This window comes from Lagenorhynchus albirostris, chromosome 8, assembly GCF_949774975.1.
Source record: "Lagenorhynchus albirostris chromosome 8, mLagAlb1.1, whole genome shotgun sequence".
NCBI lineage: Eukaryota > Metazoa > Chordata > Mammalia > Artiodactyla > Delphinidae > Lagenorhynchus > Lagenorhynchus albirostris.
In genome coordinates this window covers 90,095,192-90,111,115 of record NC_083102.1, presented here as the reverse complement: position 1 = coordinate 90,111,115, position 15,924 = coordinate 90,095,192, and the positions used below count along the sequence as shown (strand labels likewise).

At 40.5% G+C, this 15,924-nt stretch overlaps 1 protein-coding gene across 1 annotated transcript in view; it reads right to left on the bottom strand.

Annotated features, from left to right (window-relative positions):
• Positions 1 to 15,924, bottom strand: part of SLC26A4 (solute carrier family 26 member 4) — a 48,764-nt gene that overhangs the window by 19,134 nt on the left and 13,706 nt on the right. Inside the window, exons 6-12 of the mRNA XM_060156209.1 lie at positions 12,634 to 12,786; positions 12,445 to 12,527; positions 8,300 to 8,447; positions 6,142 to 6,255; positions 2,051 to 2,128; positions 1,815 to 1,910; positions 574 to 680 (exon numbers count right to left, since the gene is read on the bottom strand). Of these exons, the coding sequence (XP_060012192.1) occupies positions 574 to 680; positions 1,815 to 1,910; positions 2,051 to 2,128; positions 6,142 to 6,255; positions 8,300 to 8,447; positions 12,445 to 12,527; positions 12,634 to 12,786 (779 nt within the window). The remainder of the gene's footprint in view (positions 1 to 573; positions 681 to 1,814; positions 1,911 to 2,050; positions 2,129 to 6,141; positions 6,256 to 8,299; positions 8,448 to 12,444; positions 12,528 to 12,633; positions 12,787 to 15,924) is intronic.

The window sequence follows — 15,924 nt, the reverse complement described above, 5'->3', positions numbered from 1 at the left end:
TTGGCTACAGTCAACTGTTTTAAAGTCTCCTGTTCTGGGTTGTTACATAATTTCTGGGTTACTAGCTTCAAAAGAAAATGAGCTACAATATATTTAGCAGCTGTCTGGGCCCAAGGCTTGGGCCCAGTGCCTCTCAGACATCATCTCATTTTAAAAAGAAACTACACAGCAACTTCAGTCTTTTGCTGAATCACGTATCTTTTAGTCTTACCATGACTTGGAGGAGAGCATAGCAGTAGACCATGTGAATAAGTGCATAGATTTTGGGGTGAGATCTGGGTTCAAATCCTGTCTCTGCCACTGACTAGCTGATCTTGGGGAAGGTTCTTAACCTTTCTGAGCTTCAGTTATCTTACTAGAATGAGGAGAGTAAAACCTATTCACAGGGTTTTTTTGAAGACTAAATATGATAATGTGTGTAAAGCACCATACGCTTAATTTGTAGAAGCACTCAATATATAGTAACTATTATGAAACGGAGTGCTTTTATTGTATTTATCACAATAAAGAAATATAATAAATCTCAGGGTGTGTTGTCCTGTTTATCGATAACCTGGATCTTATATTACTCACAATTGTACTCTCAAGACCACAGTCAGAAATCCAAATATAAGGCCAGCTAGTAAACCGAGGTCCAGCCCCAGAATGATGGATGCTACGCACGTAAACACCCAGATAACCTAGGAAAACATGGAAATGAAAGGAATTATGTTAATTCATCAGGTACCATCAGGTGAGCAATTACCTGTAAAAATAAGATCAGTTGTCCACGAACAAATTACAGCGTTGTAAAATATTCTGACTTCATTGCATACTTTAAGTGGAAGTGGAAATTGCCCTTTCCAGTAAAGGCCAGCTGTTCCATTTAAATATTCTTAAATTTAATTTTTGCATATTGACATGGTTCAAAATAAAATTAGTATTAAAAAGGTGTGCAGTGGGACTTCTCTGGCAGTCCAGTGGTTAAGACTCTGCGCTTCCATTGTAGGGGCCACGGGTTTGATCACTGGTAGGGGAACCAAGATCTGGCATGCTGCGTGGCACGGCCAAAAAAAAAAAAGTGTGCACTGAAAAATCTTGGTTGTAACTCTCTCCTTTCTCCATCCATTCCCAACGACGCTCCTTTCTTGTGTCCTCGTTTATTTCTGTGTGTGTACACACATGTGCACACTTTTCTCCAGCATTTCTTTTGGCAAATACAAGCAAATATGACTACAAAGCATATATTATTTTCCCTTCTTTTGGTGTGTTATACACACTCTTCCATTGTGCACTGGTCTCTTTTTTACTTCACAATTTGTCTTGGAGATCTTTCCATATAGATATATAGGGAGTTTTCCCATTCTTTTTATCTGTTCTGGTTTAAATTAGGGCAGAACTCTGAAGGGTTTAGCTTCTTTTTTTTTTTTTTCTAACAATCCCTCAGAAGACTTGTAAAGGTTACTTTAATCAATATTATAATCAATGTGGGGTTTCGTATTTTGTTTTTGCTTTGTTTTTGTTTTGTTTGTCTTTCTAAATTAGAGGGTTTTTTAAAAATGTGTTTGTTTTTTGGCTTTAGAAGGCCAAGGGTATACGAAGGAGCTCATATGGGATTCTTGCCGGAAATGAATCTTCCCAGAGATACAGGACCTTCACAAATCACAGCTCATGTGGAAGACTTCCCAGCTTTGGCTTATCCACAAAATTCTAATTTCTGCTCGGGTTCCCAAAATGCAAGTAAGACTTAGGAGATAAGGGGATGTAATCATATGGCAAGAAGCATATAAGAAACAATTCTTATTTCAGAGAAAAAGGGATGGTAAGTGACTTACAGCATCAGTCTTATTCTGCCTCCACAGACGAGGAATGTCACACACCTGCATAAACATCCCCTTCAGGTTGGCGATTACAACAGCTGCCAAGACCGACTGCCAAGAGACACAGGGAAGCTGAGTTATTCAGGGGAATGGTTTTCCATGTGATGACTTCTAAATCCCCCGTTACTTCTCAGGTGGCAGAGCAGTGAAGGGGAAGTATGGAATCGGTGTGGCGAGAAGCAGTGTTATACCTTTTGCAAGGGTTCCAACAACTTCCCCAGGGCAACGATGGCGATCATCACAATCCCAGCCGAGATCATGCCGGCAACCTGAAAGACATACGTGTCCCATAACCAGGGTCCGTCCTGCCCCCTCTGGACGTGTGCTTGCTGGACACATGCGTGCAAGAGCCTGTTCATGGGCACACGTGACACTTCCCAACTTCCCCCCTTCTGCTCAATACTGTTGAGACAAGTGAGAATTATTTGCGAAAACCATACATTTAGTAGCTATGGCAGAGAAATTAAAGAAAATGTGGACCCTGAGTCTGGTAGAATAAAGCCTGGATTGCACTTGGATACACTGCAGACATATACTTTTGGTGTCAACTCAAGAGGCCAAACTTCTAGTCGTTTGCCATTCGAGGAAACAGGGCCCATCCCCCTTCCCGGACCACAGATCCTTGTAATGTTCTTGGGAAATAAATTCTCATAGCACATAACTGATTCTGCTGCATTATTGAGTCAGCAACCTGATAATGATTCAGATAACACTTTGTATACATGGTTGCCATGATAATCTCAGAGAAAATAAATTTACCAGTCTTTCTGCAGATTCAGAATGCCACACGAGCCTGCTGAGTGGTGGGACCATGTCTCCCTCATCCTCCCACAGCTGCACGGATTCAGGCTCAGAGCTTTGCCCCACAAGCAGCCCGAGTGAGGGTGGGCAGTAGCAGAAGTCAAGGAAGCTTCAGAAACTTTACCTTCGCTGGCAAAAAAGCTCTCCTAAGATCCGTAACTAGTTAGGAGAGAGGCTGAGGGGGTGGGGACTACTCTCTGTTGTGATTAGATGACCAATGGGTTCTCTGCTGAGACAGCTGGGGCCTGGCCGAGGTGAAGCCTAGTAGCTCTGAAACAAAGGAGAGAAGGAGACAGGGAGCCAGAAGCAAAGCGACCAGAGAGGAGGCAGGAGAGAAGGTTGCCCTGGGCCCAAGTACTGCCTAGTGCAAGATGTTTGCCTTCAAGGAGACACATAAAGCCAATAGAAATTAAAAGTCCGAAAACTTAAGGGAATTTCATATCCACGCTCATTCACTCCAGCTGGCAAATTGCTCAGTCATGTTCAGAGGATACTTAGGCCAGACTGAGGCGATATTACGTATATGACGTACAGAAAAGTCTGCTCTGTCCAGCCAGATCCCCTTTTCTAGGCAATTTGTTATCTCCCAGCACCACACCTCCGGGTTCCCAGTACCTTGGTGAGCTTTCCCCTCTCCTATCTAAGCAGAGAAGCTGGTATCCTTCCTCCCTCCTTCCCTCCTTTCCTTCCTTCCTTTCTTCTACGCAATTACTTAACCAACATTCATTGTCTATCATGAGCCACATGCATCTCACTGTGGATGTAGGGCTCTGTGAATTGGTGAGAGGGATGGAGATTTGGGGACAGGGATCACAACCAGCTGCCCAACTCATGCCAGGAGGGTGGCCACCTACTCACTGAGGATAGGAAATAATTAGCCTCCAATGATGGAGACCAAGACTAATTTTGGTTACTACTTTAAAATCTGTGAGGGAACCCATTGCTTGTACTTAATTTATAAAGGAAAATTACTTATTTTGCAGGAAATGCTGTAGATTTCATATCTATGAGCAGATTCAGTTACTAGAGAATTAATTCTTCTCTTAAGTGAGAGGGTAACCAGAGCTAGGGAATAGTTTATCATCAGAATTACTTTTTCATTAATCAGTAGGAGTCAGATGGGGGTGAGGGAAAGAGCAGGTTGCAATGTTGAGCTCTTCTACAATCTGTAGATGTGTTGCAAACAGTTGATGTCCACTAATACTTATGATTCTGTTCATTCATTCAGCAAATACATGCCGGGTGCTTCTTATGTGCCAGGTACAACATATGTATCATAGGTACTAAGGCACTATTCTTACCTTGAGAAGTTAATGACCGGAACCATCAACATTTACAAGTGAGTGCCAGGATTTTATAAACATTTTCTTATTTAATCCTCACAACATCCCTATGAGGCGGATACAATTATTATCCCCATTGCATAGATGCGGAAACTGAGGCTCCAACATGAAAAAAAACATGAGAAGCCACACAACAGGAGAAGACTTGCCAGTTTAGTTGGTCACAAGTCCCTGGATTTCAGTCCAGACACTTAGACTTTTAATCCCAGAACTTAGTGTACATTTCAGTAATTAAATATCAAGCTATTTCTCTGCTTGCTTCATTCTTCAGTACTGAAATCCTGGCATCCTTCATTCCTAAATATAATACACGCCAGTGTGTGGCAGGGGGTATTAGCTTACCAGAACACCATTATCCCCAAAGCCTCTGCCAAGGAATCACTTTACATGGGCATTCTTAGGAGGGGAGGGGAGGATGGACGGGACTGTGCCCATTTCAGTCTGGAAGTAACAGCAGAGAATGGACATCAGCACTTGGGGATATGCCTGCACCCACTTACAGCCATGTGCCCTGGAGAGCTTGTCAGGGCCCCATCTCCAGTGGAAGCAGCAGAAAATTTCACTGCTGACAGCTACCCCCTGAACCGCAGGTACAGCTCTGGCAATCACCTCCAACCTCTTCCCCTTGACCACAGATCTCTGGTTATGCTTCCTGTTTGAGGCTGTATTGTTTTATTTGCTCTCACAAAGCTGGAAATGTTTGCAGAAAAAAGCAAAGAAAACTCAATTTTAAACAGAAAAATTCTGAAAATTTAGACTAAATTTTTGTTGAACGGGAGTCAAGAAATTGGAAGAGGCCAGTTCTTCTGACACTGTCACCAAGATCCTTTATAAATGGTAAAGGAGCATCGTGGGCACCTTGGGGACAGTTCAGGCTCCCCCTGGGCAACTTCCTTGTTGGAGTCATTCATTTTCTCAGTTTCTCTCTTTTGTACTTATTTGTGTCTCTACCTTAAAAAACCCTATTTGAAGACTCTCTGTGTGTGTATGTATGTGTGTGTGTGTGTGTGCACGTGTGTGTGTGTGTTACCCTATTCACTTTGGATTTGTTGTTCTCCTTTATAGTCTCAATGTACTTTTTACTCTTAAATAATAGTTCTTTCTGTACTGGGATGAGAAAACTCTTCAGGCATAACAGAAACACAATTCCTGAGCTGCCCCTCACCCCCATCTACTTGGTTTGGCTTAGCTGACTCATGTCCTGCTGGAAAGAATGGTCTGAGAACAGTTCCTGAGCTTTCTAGCCCATTGAAGGAGGAGTTTTCCAGAGATTAACTTGGATGCTGGTTTGGCAACAACTTAAAAACCACATTTAAAAGGCAAGATGAGGGCTTCCCTGGTGGCACAGTGGTTGAGAGTCCGCCTGCTGAGGCAGGGGACACGGGTTTGTGCCCTGGTCTGGGAAGATCCCACATGCCGCGGAGCAGCTAGGCCCATGAGCCATGGCCGCTGAGCCTGCGCATCCAGAGCGTGTGCTCCGCAACGGGAGAGGCCACGACAGTGAGTGGCCCGCGTACCACAAAAAAAAAAAAAAAAAAAAAAGGCAAGATGAAACCCACATTCAGAACTTTAGGAACAAAAGTCTTGCTCAGGAAGAGATGCCAAAATGTTACAACAAAAATATCCTCGGCTAGCAAACTTGTTCTGTGGGACCCAACGCCTATGGACGAAGCTCCTGATCCTTGTAAAGGAAATGTAAATAGACAGTTTTTCATTTTCCTGAAAATAGAATAACTCACTAAGCCACAAAGTGCTCTTACTAGGCCTTCTCTATCTCCAGATAACAAATTGGTAAAAATCAGCATTCTTCATGACTGATTCCTCGTCAACTGCTATCGTCCCTGGAAAAGAAGTAAGTGGAGCTATCTACCAGCTGAGCACTCACACAAAATGGTTTGAGACTTGCTGCATCAGAAAACCATAAATGTTGCTGTGGAAGAGTTTTTAGGGGAGGGGATGGATCACCGTCAAGGAGATGGAGAGACCCCGGGTGCAATCAGACCAGGAAGTACAAGTTTCTCTTTTCTCAAAGGCTAATCGTCCTGCTGAGTTCTTGTGCAAGCCTTTCTGAGCCACCATTCCCCTGACTCATTCTTTCCATCATTCTAGATGGATATTACGACACCGCTGTTACATACCTGTGTCTTTCCCCCAGTGCTCTCCTGGACGGCGGTGCGGGACAGGGCAGTGGTGGCCACAAAACAGGAGAAGAATCCAGAGAAGATGTTGCTGATCCCAAAGGCAATGAATTCCTAAGAGAGAGACTGGATGGCAGTGTTGCTACATATCAAATCTTTGCAAGACCCTCGCCAAGTGTTTAAGGAAGAGCATTAAGAAAGCAAACTCTCAAGCCCACCCTGCCTGGGAGTCCCAGTTTAATTCTTACCATTAAATGTGCTTGGGACCCTTGGAAGACATGGGGACTTCTGGCTCCGTAGAGCCTAAGAGAGGCTTCACTGCTTTCAGTTGTTTTTAAGATTGACTGATCTTTTGCTCAAATGCTTATTTCACTTCCTGGTGAGTGGCATATCTGTAACTCTCACATGAAATATTTTCTCTGTGGTTGGATATTTGCTATGAAGTGTATTATGATTAGGAGGGCTGTTATTCTTATTGAGTACTAATCATTTAACTGCTGTAATTGCTATGCTATGTTTTCAGAAACCAACCATACTTGCAGATTTGCAAGCAGTGGAAAATCAGCTCACCTGGTAAATGTATCAGGTGCTACCAAAAATGTCCTGTATCTATTACAGGTATCCCCTGCTTTTCAAAAGCTCACTTTACGCCACTTGGCTTTTACGAAAGACCTATGTTAGTACCTGTTTTTGCTAACTGAAAGAAATCCCAAGGGGCTTTTTGCTTTTACAAAAAGGGTGAAAAGCATCCGTTTTGTAGCTAGCCCTTATAGAGGCAGCATGCCCCCCAAGTAGGGAGAGTGGCACCACCAAGCTCCTCCCCCGGAAACTGCACTCAGCATCTCAGCATCGGGCCGCCATCGCTTTGAACCGTGTTGGTGAGCACCTGTGCTTCATCTAAATGGATTTTGTGCATCTGTTTGCAAGATGTGTCCTAAGGTAACTGCTTCTTCACTTTACTGCCATTTCTGCTTAAGAAAGTTTTCATAGGAACGCTCTACGTTAGGGTAGCAGGGGAAACCTGTAATTGCACAATAAACCACCTCAATTTAAAGTGGTCACAACTATTATCATTGGTGTTTGTTGCTCTGTTTTGCCATATTATAGCTGTCATTAAAAAAACAATTACCAGGCGATACTAGATTACATGAAGAATTCTTATTCCAATCTGTTAAGCTTAAATGTTATTTATGACCTAACTGAATTAACTTTTTAAAAATTAGGATTACTTCAACTTATTTCTTAAAAAGTAAAGTGATGCATATACACGATTAATACTATGTGTAAAATAGACAACTAACGAGAACATACAGTATAGCACAGGGAACTCTACTTAATGCTCTGTGGTGACCTAAATGGGAAGGAAATCCAAAAAAGAGGGGATATATGTATTCGTATAGCTGACTCACTTTGCTGTACAGTAGAAACTAACACAACATTGTAAAGCAATTATACTCCAAAAAAATTAATTTAATAAAAAGTACAGTGATGCATACAGTGCAAGGAATATAGCCAATGTTTTCTAAGAACTATAAATGGAGTATAACCTCTAACGCTTGTGAATCGCTATGTTGTACACCTGAAACTTATATAATATAGTACCTCAACTATACCCCAATTAAAAAAATAATTTGTTAAAAAATGTAAAGCAAAAAAGAGATGTATCAAGCTAATACTACACATGGAGCTTGTTTGGATACTTAACCAGACAAATCAACTCTTGAAAAAAACTTTTTAAGATAATCTGAAAACTGACTAGATAGTTGATATTATCAAGGAATTACTGTGAGTTTTTTTAGTTGTGATAATGATCTTGTGGTTATACCTGAAAACCGACTGGTTATTAGATGGTATTAGGGAATTACCGCTAATTTTTTAGATATGATGATATATCACGATTGCTTTTTACATGTTTATCTTTCAGAGACATATAATAAAATATGGATAAAGAAACAGTAATATATATTTAAAAAATTAAGTGATACAACATGTATATTTCAAAATAATTTCAAATTAGCACACACAGGAGAGAAACCAACTCAATAAAGATGGGTGGAAGAAACCAATTCCTTCTTTAGCAGACAACAAAAATCTTTCCCATTTATGTTTTCTTCTTATTTTCAGCCCTACAAAACCAGTTCAGCAAGAGTGACCATACCTGGTTCCCATCGATGGTGTAATCATACTTGATGGCGTATACTTTTCCTACAGACACTGCAATGGCATAAGCGACCACAGCGATGGAAAATGATGCAGTCAGCATCTCAGAAAACAAACTCACAGATGGAATCGCCGGAGGCAAAAACCTAGTGAGTTTTTACATGAAAAATGCTGTGAAAATTTGACCATAATGCTCTTCTCCCACCTCACCAAATGCTCTATCAACCCATCCACAAGTCAGAAATGAAAGGACTTGATCCAGGAGGGCAAGAGGTACGTGAGATGCATAAGTGGTAGCATCTGTTTTTACAGGTTTCAATCAGAAGTTGGTGCTATCTCACTGGCAGATTCCTTTGTCCCCTATTTGAGAGGCTACAGATGCTGCCTTATCTACGCTCTGACAAGAATAAGCCTGTCATTACTGATTTCTTAATACCATACAATCCCATGCTGTGCCATTTCACACATTAGTGTTTCTCCTTACACAATTTCATCTTAAAGGTCTTTGAATTTAAAAGATATCCTAGCCATAAAATGAGATTTACCCTGTACAAGGTGAGGTCAGGTCTGTTAAAGAGACAAAGAATGTAAGATGCTAAAAGAGCTAAGTGGAAAATCCATTCTAAGAGCCATGATATTTAAAATCTTCTTGAGTCCGAAAAAGATTAAATGTGTGTAATTATCATAATGCTCCACAGTCACAATGATTAAGACATCCCAACAACTGCGGGATCAAACAGTTGCTGTTTGACAAAACCAGAGCTACTCTACCAACTGTATAAAGAAATAAATCTACAAGTTTATAAGCCTGCAATTGTCCCCAAATATGAAAATCGGGGGGGTGGTGGATGCCTTTCTTGTACCTATATTTTTTTTTTTTCGGTGTGTGGGCCTCTCACTGTTGTGGCCTCTCCCATTGCAGAGCACAGGCTCCGGCCGCGCAGGCTCAGCAGCCATGGCTCACGGGCCCAGCCGCTTCACAGCATGTGGGATCTTCCTGGACCGGGGAACGAACTCGTGTCCCCTGCATCGGCAGGCGGACGGACTCTCAACCACTGCGCCACCAGGGAAGCCCACTTGTACCTATATCTTGATTACTATCCATAGGGTGTAATTCCAGAGGTCCCTGGCCAAGAAACAAAAGCAAAAGGCAATCTCCCTGACCTACCTCACACCTGAAGTTCCTTTAATAGGAAACTATATTTTTTTCCGCCTATAATTAGAGGGAAGTAGTAAAGTAGAAATGATTCTTATAGAAAACAATAGAAATCTAGAGCCAGCTAATATCCTAATATTATCCAAATTAATATCCTAATCTAATATCCTAGAAATTGTTGAATCTACCTCTCTTTTTGTTGATACCGGAACTGAGGCCCAGAAAAGTGAAATGATCTGCTCAAGGTCATTTATTATGTCCAGGTATGAATGTTAGATATTAGATGATTTCCTGGGTCACAAGATCTGACTGACCGTTTTAGAGCCTGCTGGTTAAGAAAAAGGTTAGCGATGGGACTTCCCTGGCAGTCCAGTTGTTAGGGCTCTGGGCTTCCCATGCAGGGGGCACGGGTTCGATCCCTGGTCTGGGAACTAAGATCCCACATACCGTGCGGTGCGGACAAAAAGTAAAAATTAAAAAACGAAAGACAACAACAAAAAAGAAAAAGGGTCAGTGAGAGAATGAGGGCTCCTCGTTTAGGTGAATCCTAGTGGGACACTCAGAAGCTGACCGGACTTGCAGAAATGGTATACTTGGCCAAGCAAGGGAGTAGGGAAGTAAGGCAAGTGGTCACGGTTTTGGGGACAGTGTCCTTGGGCCCTGAGCGATACTGACATATGGCATTGGCCCTCAATGGGACAAAAGGAAGCTGCTGGCGGCGGCTGTGCTTTTACTCCCTTTTTGGGGGCTTGATGTGGGGAGGGGATGAAGAGGTGGGTAGCACAGCGTTTCTCTTTGTTCCTCTTCCTTTTGTCCTACTCACCTTTCTCTCCTTTCCTTGCCCTTTTCCAATCTCTCCACAGCACCCTTTCTTTTTCAGGTTTGTTAACGTTATTAGACTTGTTTCAGTGCTACCAAAAAGTTACACAAGACAAATGGGATCACTGCCCTTGGGGAGGAGCTTTGAGTCCTGGGGGCCAGGCAGGTTAGGTCAGCTGACCAATCACACCAGGCGGTCTGTCAGAGGATGCAACTTGACTAACCCAAGAGCAAGAGGCTAGAGATCCACTCTCAGCAGGAGAGCAGCCAGGAAAGCTCTGGATAGGGTCAGAAAGGATCACTGAGGGCGGGCGTCCTCAACCCCCGGGCCAGGGACCGGTACCTGTGCACGGAGATGAGCGGCGGACGAGCGAGCGAAGCTTCATCCGCTGCTCTTCGTCGCTTGTTTTACCGCCTGAACCATCCTCCGCCCCACCCGACCCCACCCCACTCCGTGCAAAACTTGCCTTTCATGACACCGGTCCCTGGTGCCAAAAAGGCTGGGGACTGCTGACTTAGGGCAGTAAAAATGAGTTCCCTAAATCTATTAATGGAACATGGACTTATGGGACTGGGCATTTGCTATGGACCTCCTCTAAGAGTTACACCCTAGGAAGCCTGACAACAGGGATCTATGAAATATATTTTTTATGTAGCTGTTTATAACTACTCAATCTGTTAGGGTGAAAACGCCATAACTCAAATAGCCAACACTGCATCTTTTTATCACTAAATTTATACCAGCATTAGGATTCACTATCAAAATGTTGATCCTCTAATGTAAAGTTTCCCAAACTTACCTGAGCATTAGAATCACTTGAAGCCCGTTTGAAAAATATTAATTCCCAGGCCCCTCCTCTGGAAAGCCTGATTCCATAGGTTCGGGGTTGGAACTAGGAATCTGTGTTAACAAGGGCCTCATGTGATTCTTAAAAAAAAGTGAGTTTGAGAAACACCAGAAAGAATGATATGTAAGTTAAGCCCCATGTAGCCAGCTGTAATTTTTCTTTTTTTTTTTTTTGAACAGATTAGAAGAAATCATAAGATTAACCCAATGGCAAGGCAGCAGTTCTCTGTGGAATAAGCCCCAGGACTGAGCTGGCCTGAGGAGTTTCTATTAAGAGCATGAGAAACAGACTGTTACTGGTCCCTCAGCTATTATTAAGGGAGGGGAAACCAGTACTTACTAGTTATCTAACAGCAAGTCTAGTCATAGATGCTATAAGTTTATGTTACAAATGTAATAAACATCTGGGTTTCTTTTTCAATGTCATATGATCGAATTATACTGTAGGACCCTTGGTCCACTTTGCACTTTATGAGCGATCTCATTGGTGCTTTACAGCAAGTTCAAGTTGAGATTTCGGTGGTTTGTCATTCTCTTTGTGTCATAGGAGAAACTGCCAGGGCCACAGGACTAGATGGTGACAGAAGTAGACAAAGAACCTTAGTTCTTAACTCTTTTAATTCATCAAACTATCAAATATATCAAACCTCCCTTAGAGATAATGCATTTTATTTATAGGCACAAATGATATAATTATTATCTAAGATGTATTAAACTAAATGGAGGAGAATTTAGGCCAGATGTCCCTTTTTCCTTAAGCAGATTGTTCTCAGTACAATAAATGTTACTAACCATGATTCTACAGTATGTATAGTATACTGTAATTGTATATGTGAGTTTAAATCAGGAATCTGGTGTTAAAAGTGCATGTCCTGCCACATTTTAAGAACATAAAGAAAAAGAGAGGGTTTCCCTGGTGGCGCAGTGGTTGAGAGTCCGCCTGCTGATGCAGGGGACGCGGGTTTGTGCCCTGGTCCCAGAAGATCCCACATGCTGCGGAGCGGCTGGGCCCGTGAGCCATGGCCCCTGAGCCTGCGGGTCCGGAGCCTGTGCTCCGCAACGCGAGAGGCCACAACAGTGAGAGGCCCGCGTACCGCAAAAGAAAAAAAAGAAAAAGAAAAAGAGAGAGCATATGCGGGTCTCTTTTATACAAATGGCTTGATCTTTATCTACACACATACTGTTTATCTGATAGTTTGCACAAATGGGTATTTCTTTAAGATCACACACAAATAAGACCAATGAAATGAAGCTTAAGTTTCATTGAAACAGAAAGTACTGACAATATATTAGTATTGCCTAAGAGGAACTCCATACTCACCCACTTGGGATGGACTTAACAATGCCAGCGTTATAGTTTTTTTCCAGGTCAACTCCATATGAAATGGCAGTAGCTATTATTGTCTGAAATAAAACAAAAGAGGTTAAAAAAAAAAGTCCATTTGTTTTAACAATTCCTTTCTTATCAAACTAATTAATGCTGAATTTTCTAATTACACATTCTACTTACCACAATCACTTCTATAGGAATAGGGACTGGGATTTTGTGTTTAAATCGATCATTTAATTCCTTAACTGCCATACAGATGATAATGGTGAGTAATCCAGCAATGAAATCAGCAAGATTAGTGTTACCAATATTTTGAAAAATCTCAATTAGAGTCTGTAAAAAAAAATGTTTTTATATAGTTCCCATATGAAAAATCATATCATCATCAAAGAGCACTTAAGAATTTCATGTAAAATTATAAAAATGTGTTGGTTAATATACAGACCACTGACATCCAATCTTTGCAATATATATACCAAGTTATTAATGATGGTTAACTTGAAGTGGTAAAAGTATGGGTGATTTCTGCTTTCTTATTTTTGCTTATCTGTATTTTTTACAATAAGAATGAGATTTTTACAAGAGAGTATATCATTATATACTGTCTTTTGCTTGCAGAAAAGCTTTAAAAGTTTATACCTTAAGTGGTTTTACAGGTGCTATTAAGTGACCTAATTTTCACCATGTTGATATGTATTATTGAGATTAAAAACTGATAAACCAAAAGTCCCAGTTAACCAGTATTTTAGGTAAAGCTCTTCACTAAACCTGAATGATACAGGTGAGAATAAAAATCCCTAAAATTCTTCATATGTAGATACATACAGACTGATCCATTCTTTATGGCAAAGAAAAGCTATTGAATTGATATATAGGTCAAGTATAAATTTTTGGAAATTAATTTGGTACTTAGTTCAAACTTGAACTAAGGTGACTTAAATAAAACTAACTCTTTCCAAGTGGACAGACATGACAGCTCAAGAAAAACTAGTTTTGTTTTGTAAATAGGAGGTTTCTGGGAATCAAGGGAGATTAGCAAGGAAGAATCCCGGAGGAGAACACTAATATCTTTGTTATAGGAACTTCAGTCCTGTAGAAGGCATGACTTTAGAAGGTATTCCTCAATTCTTCGAGACGACTAATCTCCCAGTGAAGGTTACCTTTCTTTGAATGAGTCCTTTTATAGATATATTTTTATATGAAGATAAAATATTACTTAAAATAATTATAACAACAATCTGGTAACAGTTATGTATAGTGCTCACTGAGTAATGTACGAGTCATCTTGCCAGCAACCTCCACCGCTTTGGAAAACATTCAGGAGTAAGGGAATGAGAGGAGAAGCTACTGTGCAAGCAAAATACATGCCACCAAGTGCTTGAACAAGAGTTCGAGAATCTGACTTGTAGGAAGCCTCTTGGACTTTCACTGACTATTTTTGCCCTTGTTTTAAACACAATACTAGCACATTTACTTTGTCTGCTTTCCAGAGTCAGTAAAAATTGCTAGAGGCAGATACATTGATAGTAACAAGATGATGCAAGTGATAGCAGGGTGGAAAAGGAAAAAAAAAAAAAACAACAAAAAAACTACTACCACAAGCGGACACAACAACTCAAGAATTTAAGGCATTTACCATAGCAGTAAACAGCCCTATACAAACAACTCAGAGTCTTGAAGGTATTGCTGTCTGGCCCTTTACATAATCAATTTTCTGATGATGACCCTGATTAATTCATGAGCTAGATATAATACCTCAATTAATTGTCTATATAATAAAGGTTTACTCTCAGTGCAAGACAGAAATATTCAAACTTAAGAACAATCAGAATACCTATCCTGATCCTAAAAACTTTCACCTTACAAAAGTGATCACTACAGGATTGTCATGTAATCTATGAGAGTCACTTAGACCTTTGAAGAAAAAGCACCTGTGGTGTATTACAAATGTAATATGAGTTGCAAAAACCAAAATCAGTTTATATTACACAATTGCATCAAACAAGGCATATGAATATATTAATTACCTATACTGAGTAGTTATTCAGAATCTTTTTTTTAACTTTTATTTTATACTGGAGTATAGTTGATTTTATTCGGAATCTCTTATGAAAAGTTCTACAATAGAAAGCTTAATCTATGTGGAAATAAAATTCACCCATAGAAACTGAAGTAGTCAGATTGTACTCAAAGATATAGAAATGAGACTTTACGAAAGCACTGTAAAGTAATTCTAATTTAGTTTACTATTAAAATACTTACTCAAATGTGTTTAAAATATGGATATACTTATGATTCCATATTTCAGCCTAGTATTCTGACCAGTTCAAATCAAGATAATGAAACTTTTCAGAATGGGTAATATTTTACTATATTTCCTACCATGCTTGGAGAATTTTAGAACCATTTCATTTACAGAATTTCTTCCTTCTGGGTATATGAAGCCTTAAGTTAAAAATTATACCTGATATTACATATGAGGAAATTCACTGGTTAACTTTTGGTGCCAAATTTATTTTAATTCATCTTATCTCTATGAATATAACAAATCCCTCATAATCAGCCCTTGCTGTCAGGCATTTCCTCCTACCAGAACTTCTGTTGCATATGTAAGATCAACCCTTAAAATGTTACTTTGCTTTTATAATGGCTTCATTTTTACATACTGAAATAGATTCGAAGTAATGAATCTGATCGAGCTTAGTGGTAGCTTTCAAAACTCCCACCATCTGGGCAGAACTTTTCCATGTGGTTTTCCTCCTCATTAGGGGAAGAAATGGGGAGGTAACGTCAATTTAGTCAGCAAGCAGAAAGGCTTCCCTTGTCTATTGAGACAAACCATTCAGAGTGAACGGTAGGAAGACATAACCACTTGGAAATGGACTGTGTGATTTACTTACATGATTGAGTAGTTACCTGGTAGCTTGACTATTACTAGTTCTGAATTCTGACAATTTTCCTTTCTGTCTCTTGTACCCAGCATCTCTGGCATTTGTAAACAAGTTTCTATTTTTCTTTCTTTCCCAATATTTCCTCCTCCCATTACTTGTATTCATTATTTCCTTTTTTTTTTGGAGGAAGGAGCAGGCAGGCGATCCAGAGCACAAGCTTATAACAAAAGGGATGTTAACTACATTCCAGGGACAGCATCTTACAACAATCTTACAGTCTTTCCTGGAGGAATCCACAGCTGCCCTGCATGTGTTGAAGGATTCTTTCACGAATAATCGCAACTGGTAATATCATAAGCAGAATTCTCTGTTCAGGTACTGAGTGGCTCATTCAACCCTTATGCAATTATTTCCAGACCTGCTGATTCTTTTTTTTTTTTCCAGAGGAGCAAGCTTATATTCATCCTCACACAAGAATGATTGAAGTATCTTTATCCAACTTGGCTGGCCTGGGAGGAATTGCTTGCAGAATTCTGTAACACATTCTAACCTGAGGCTTCAAGAATAATGTTCAACAGGA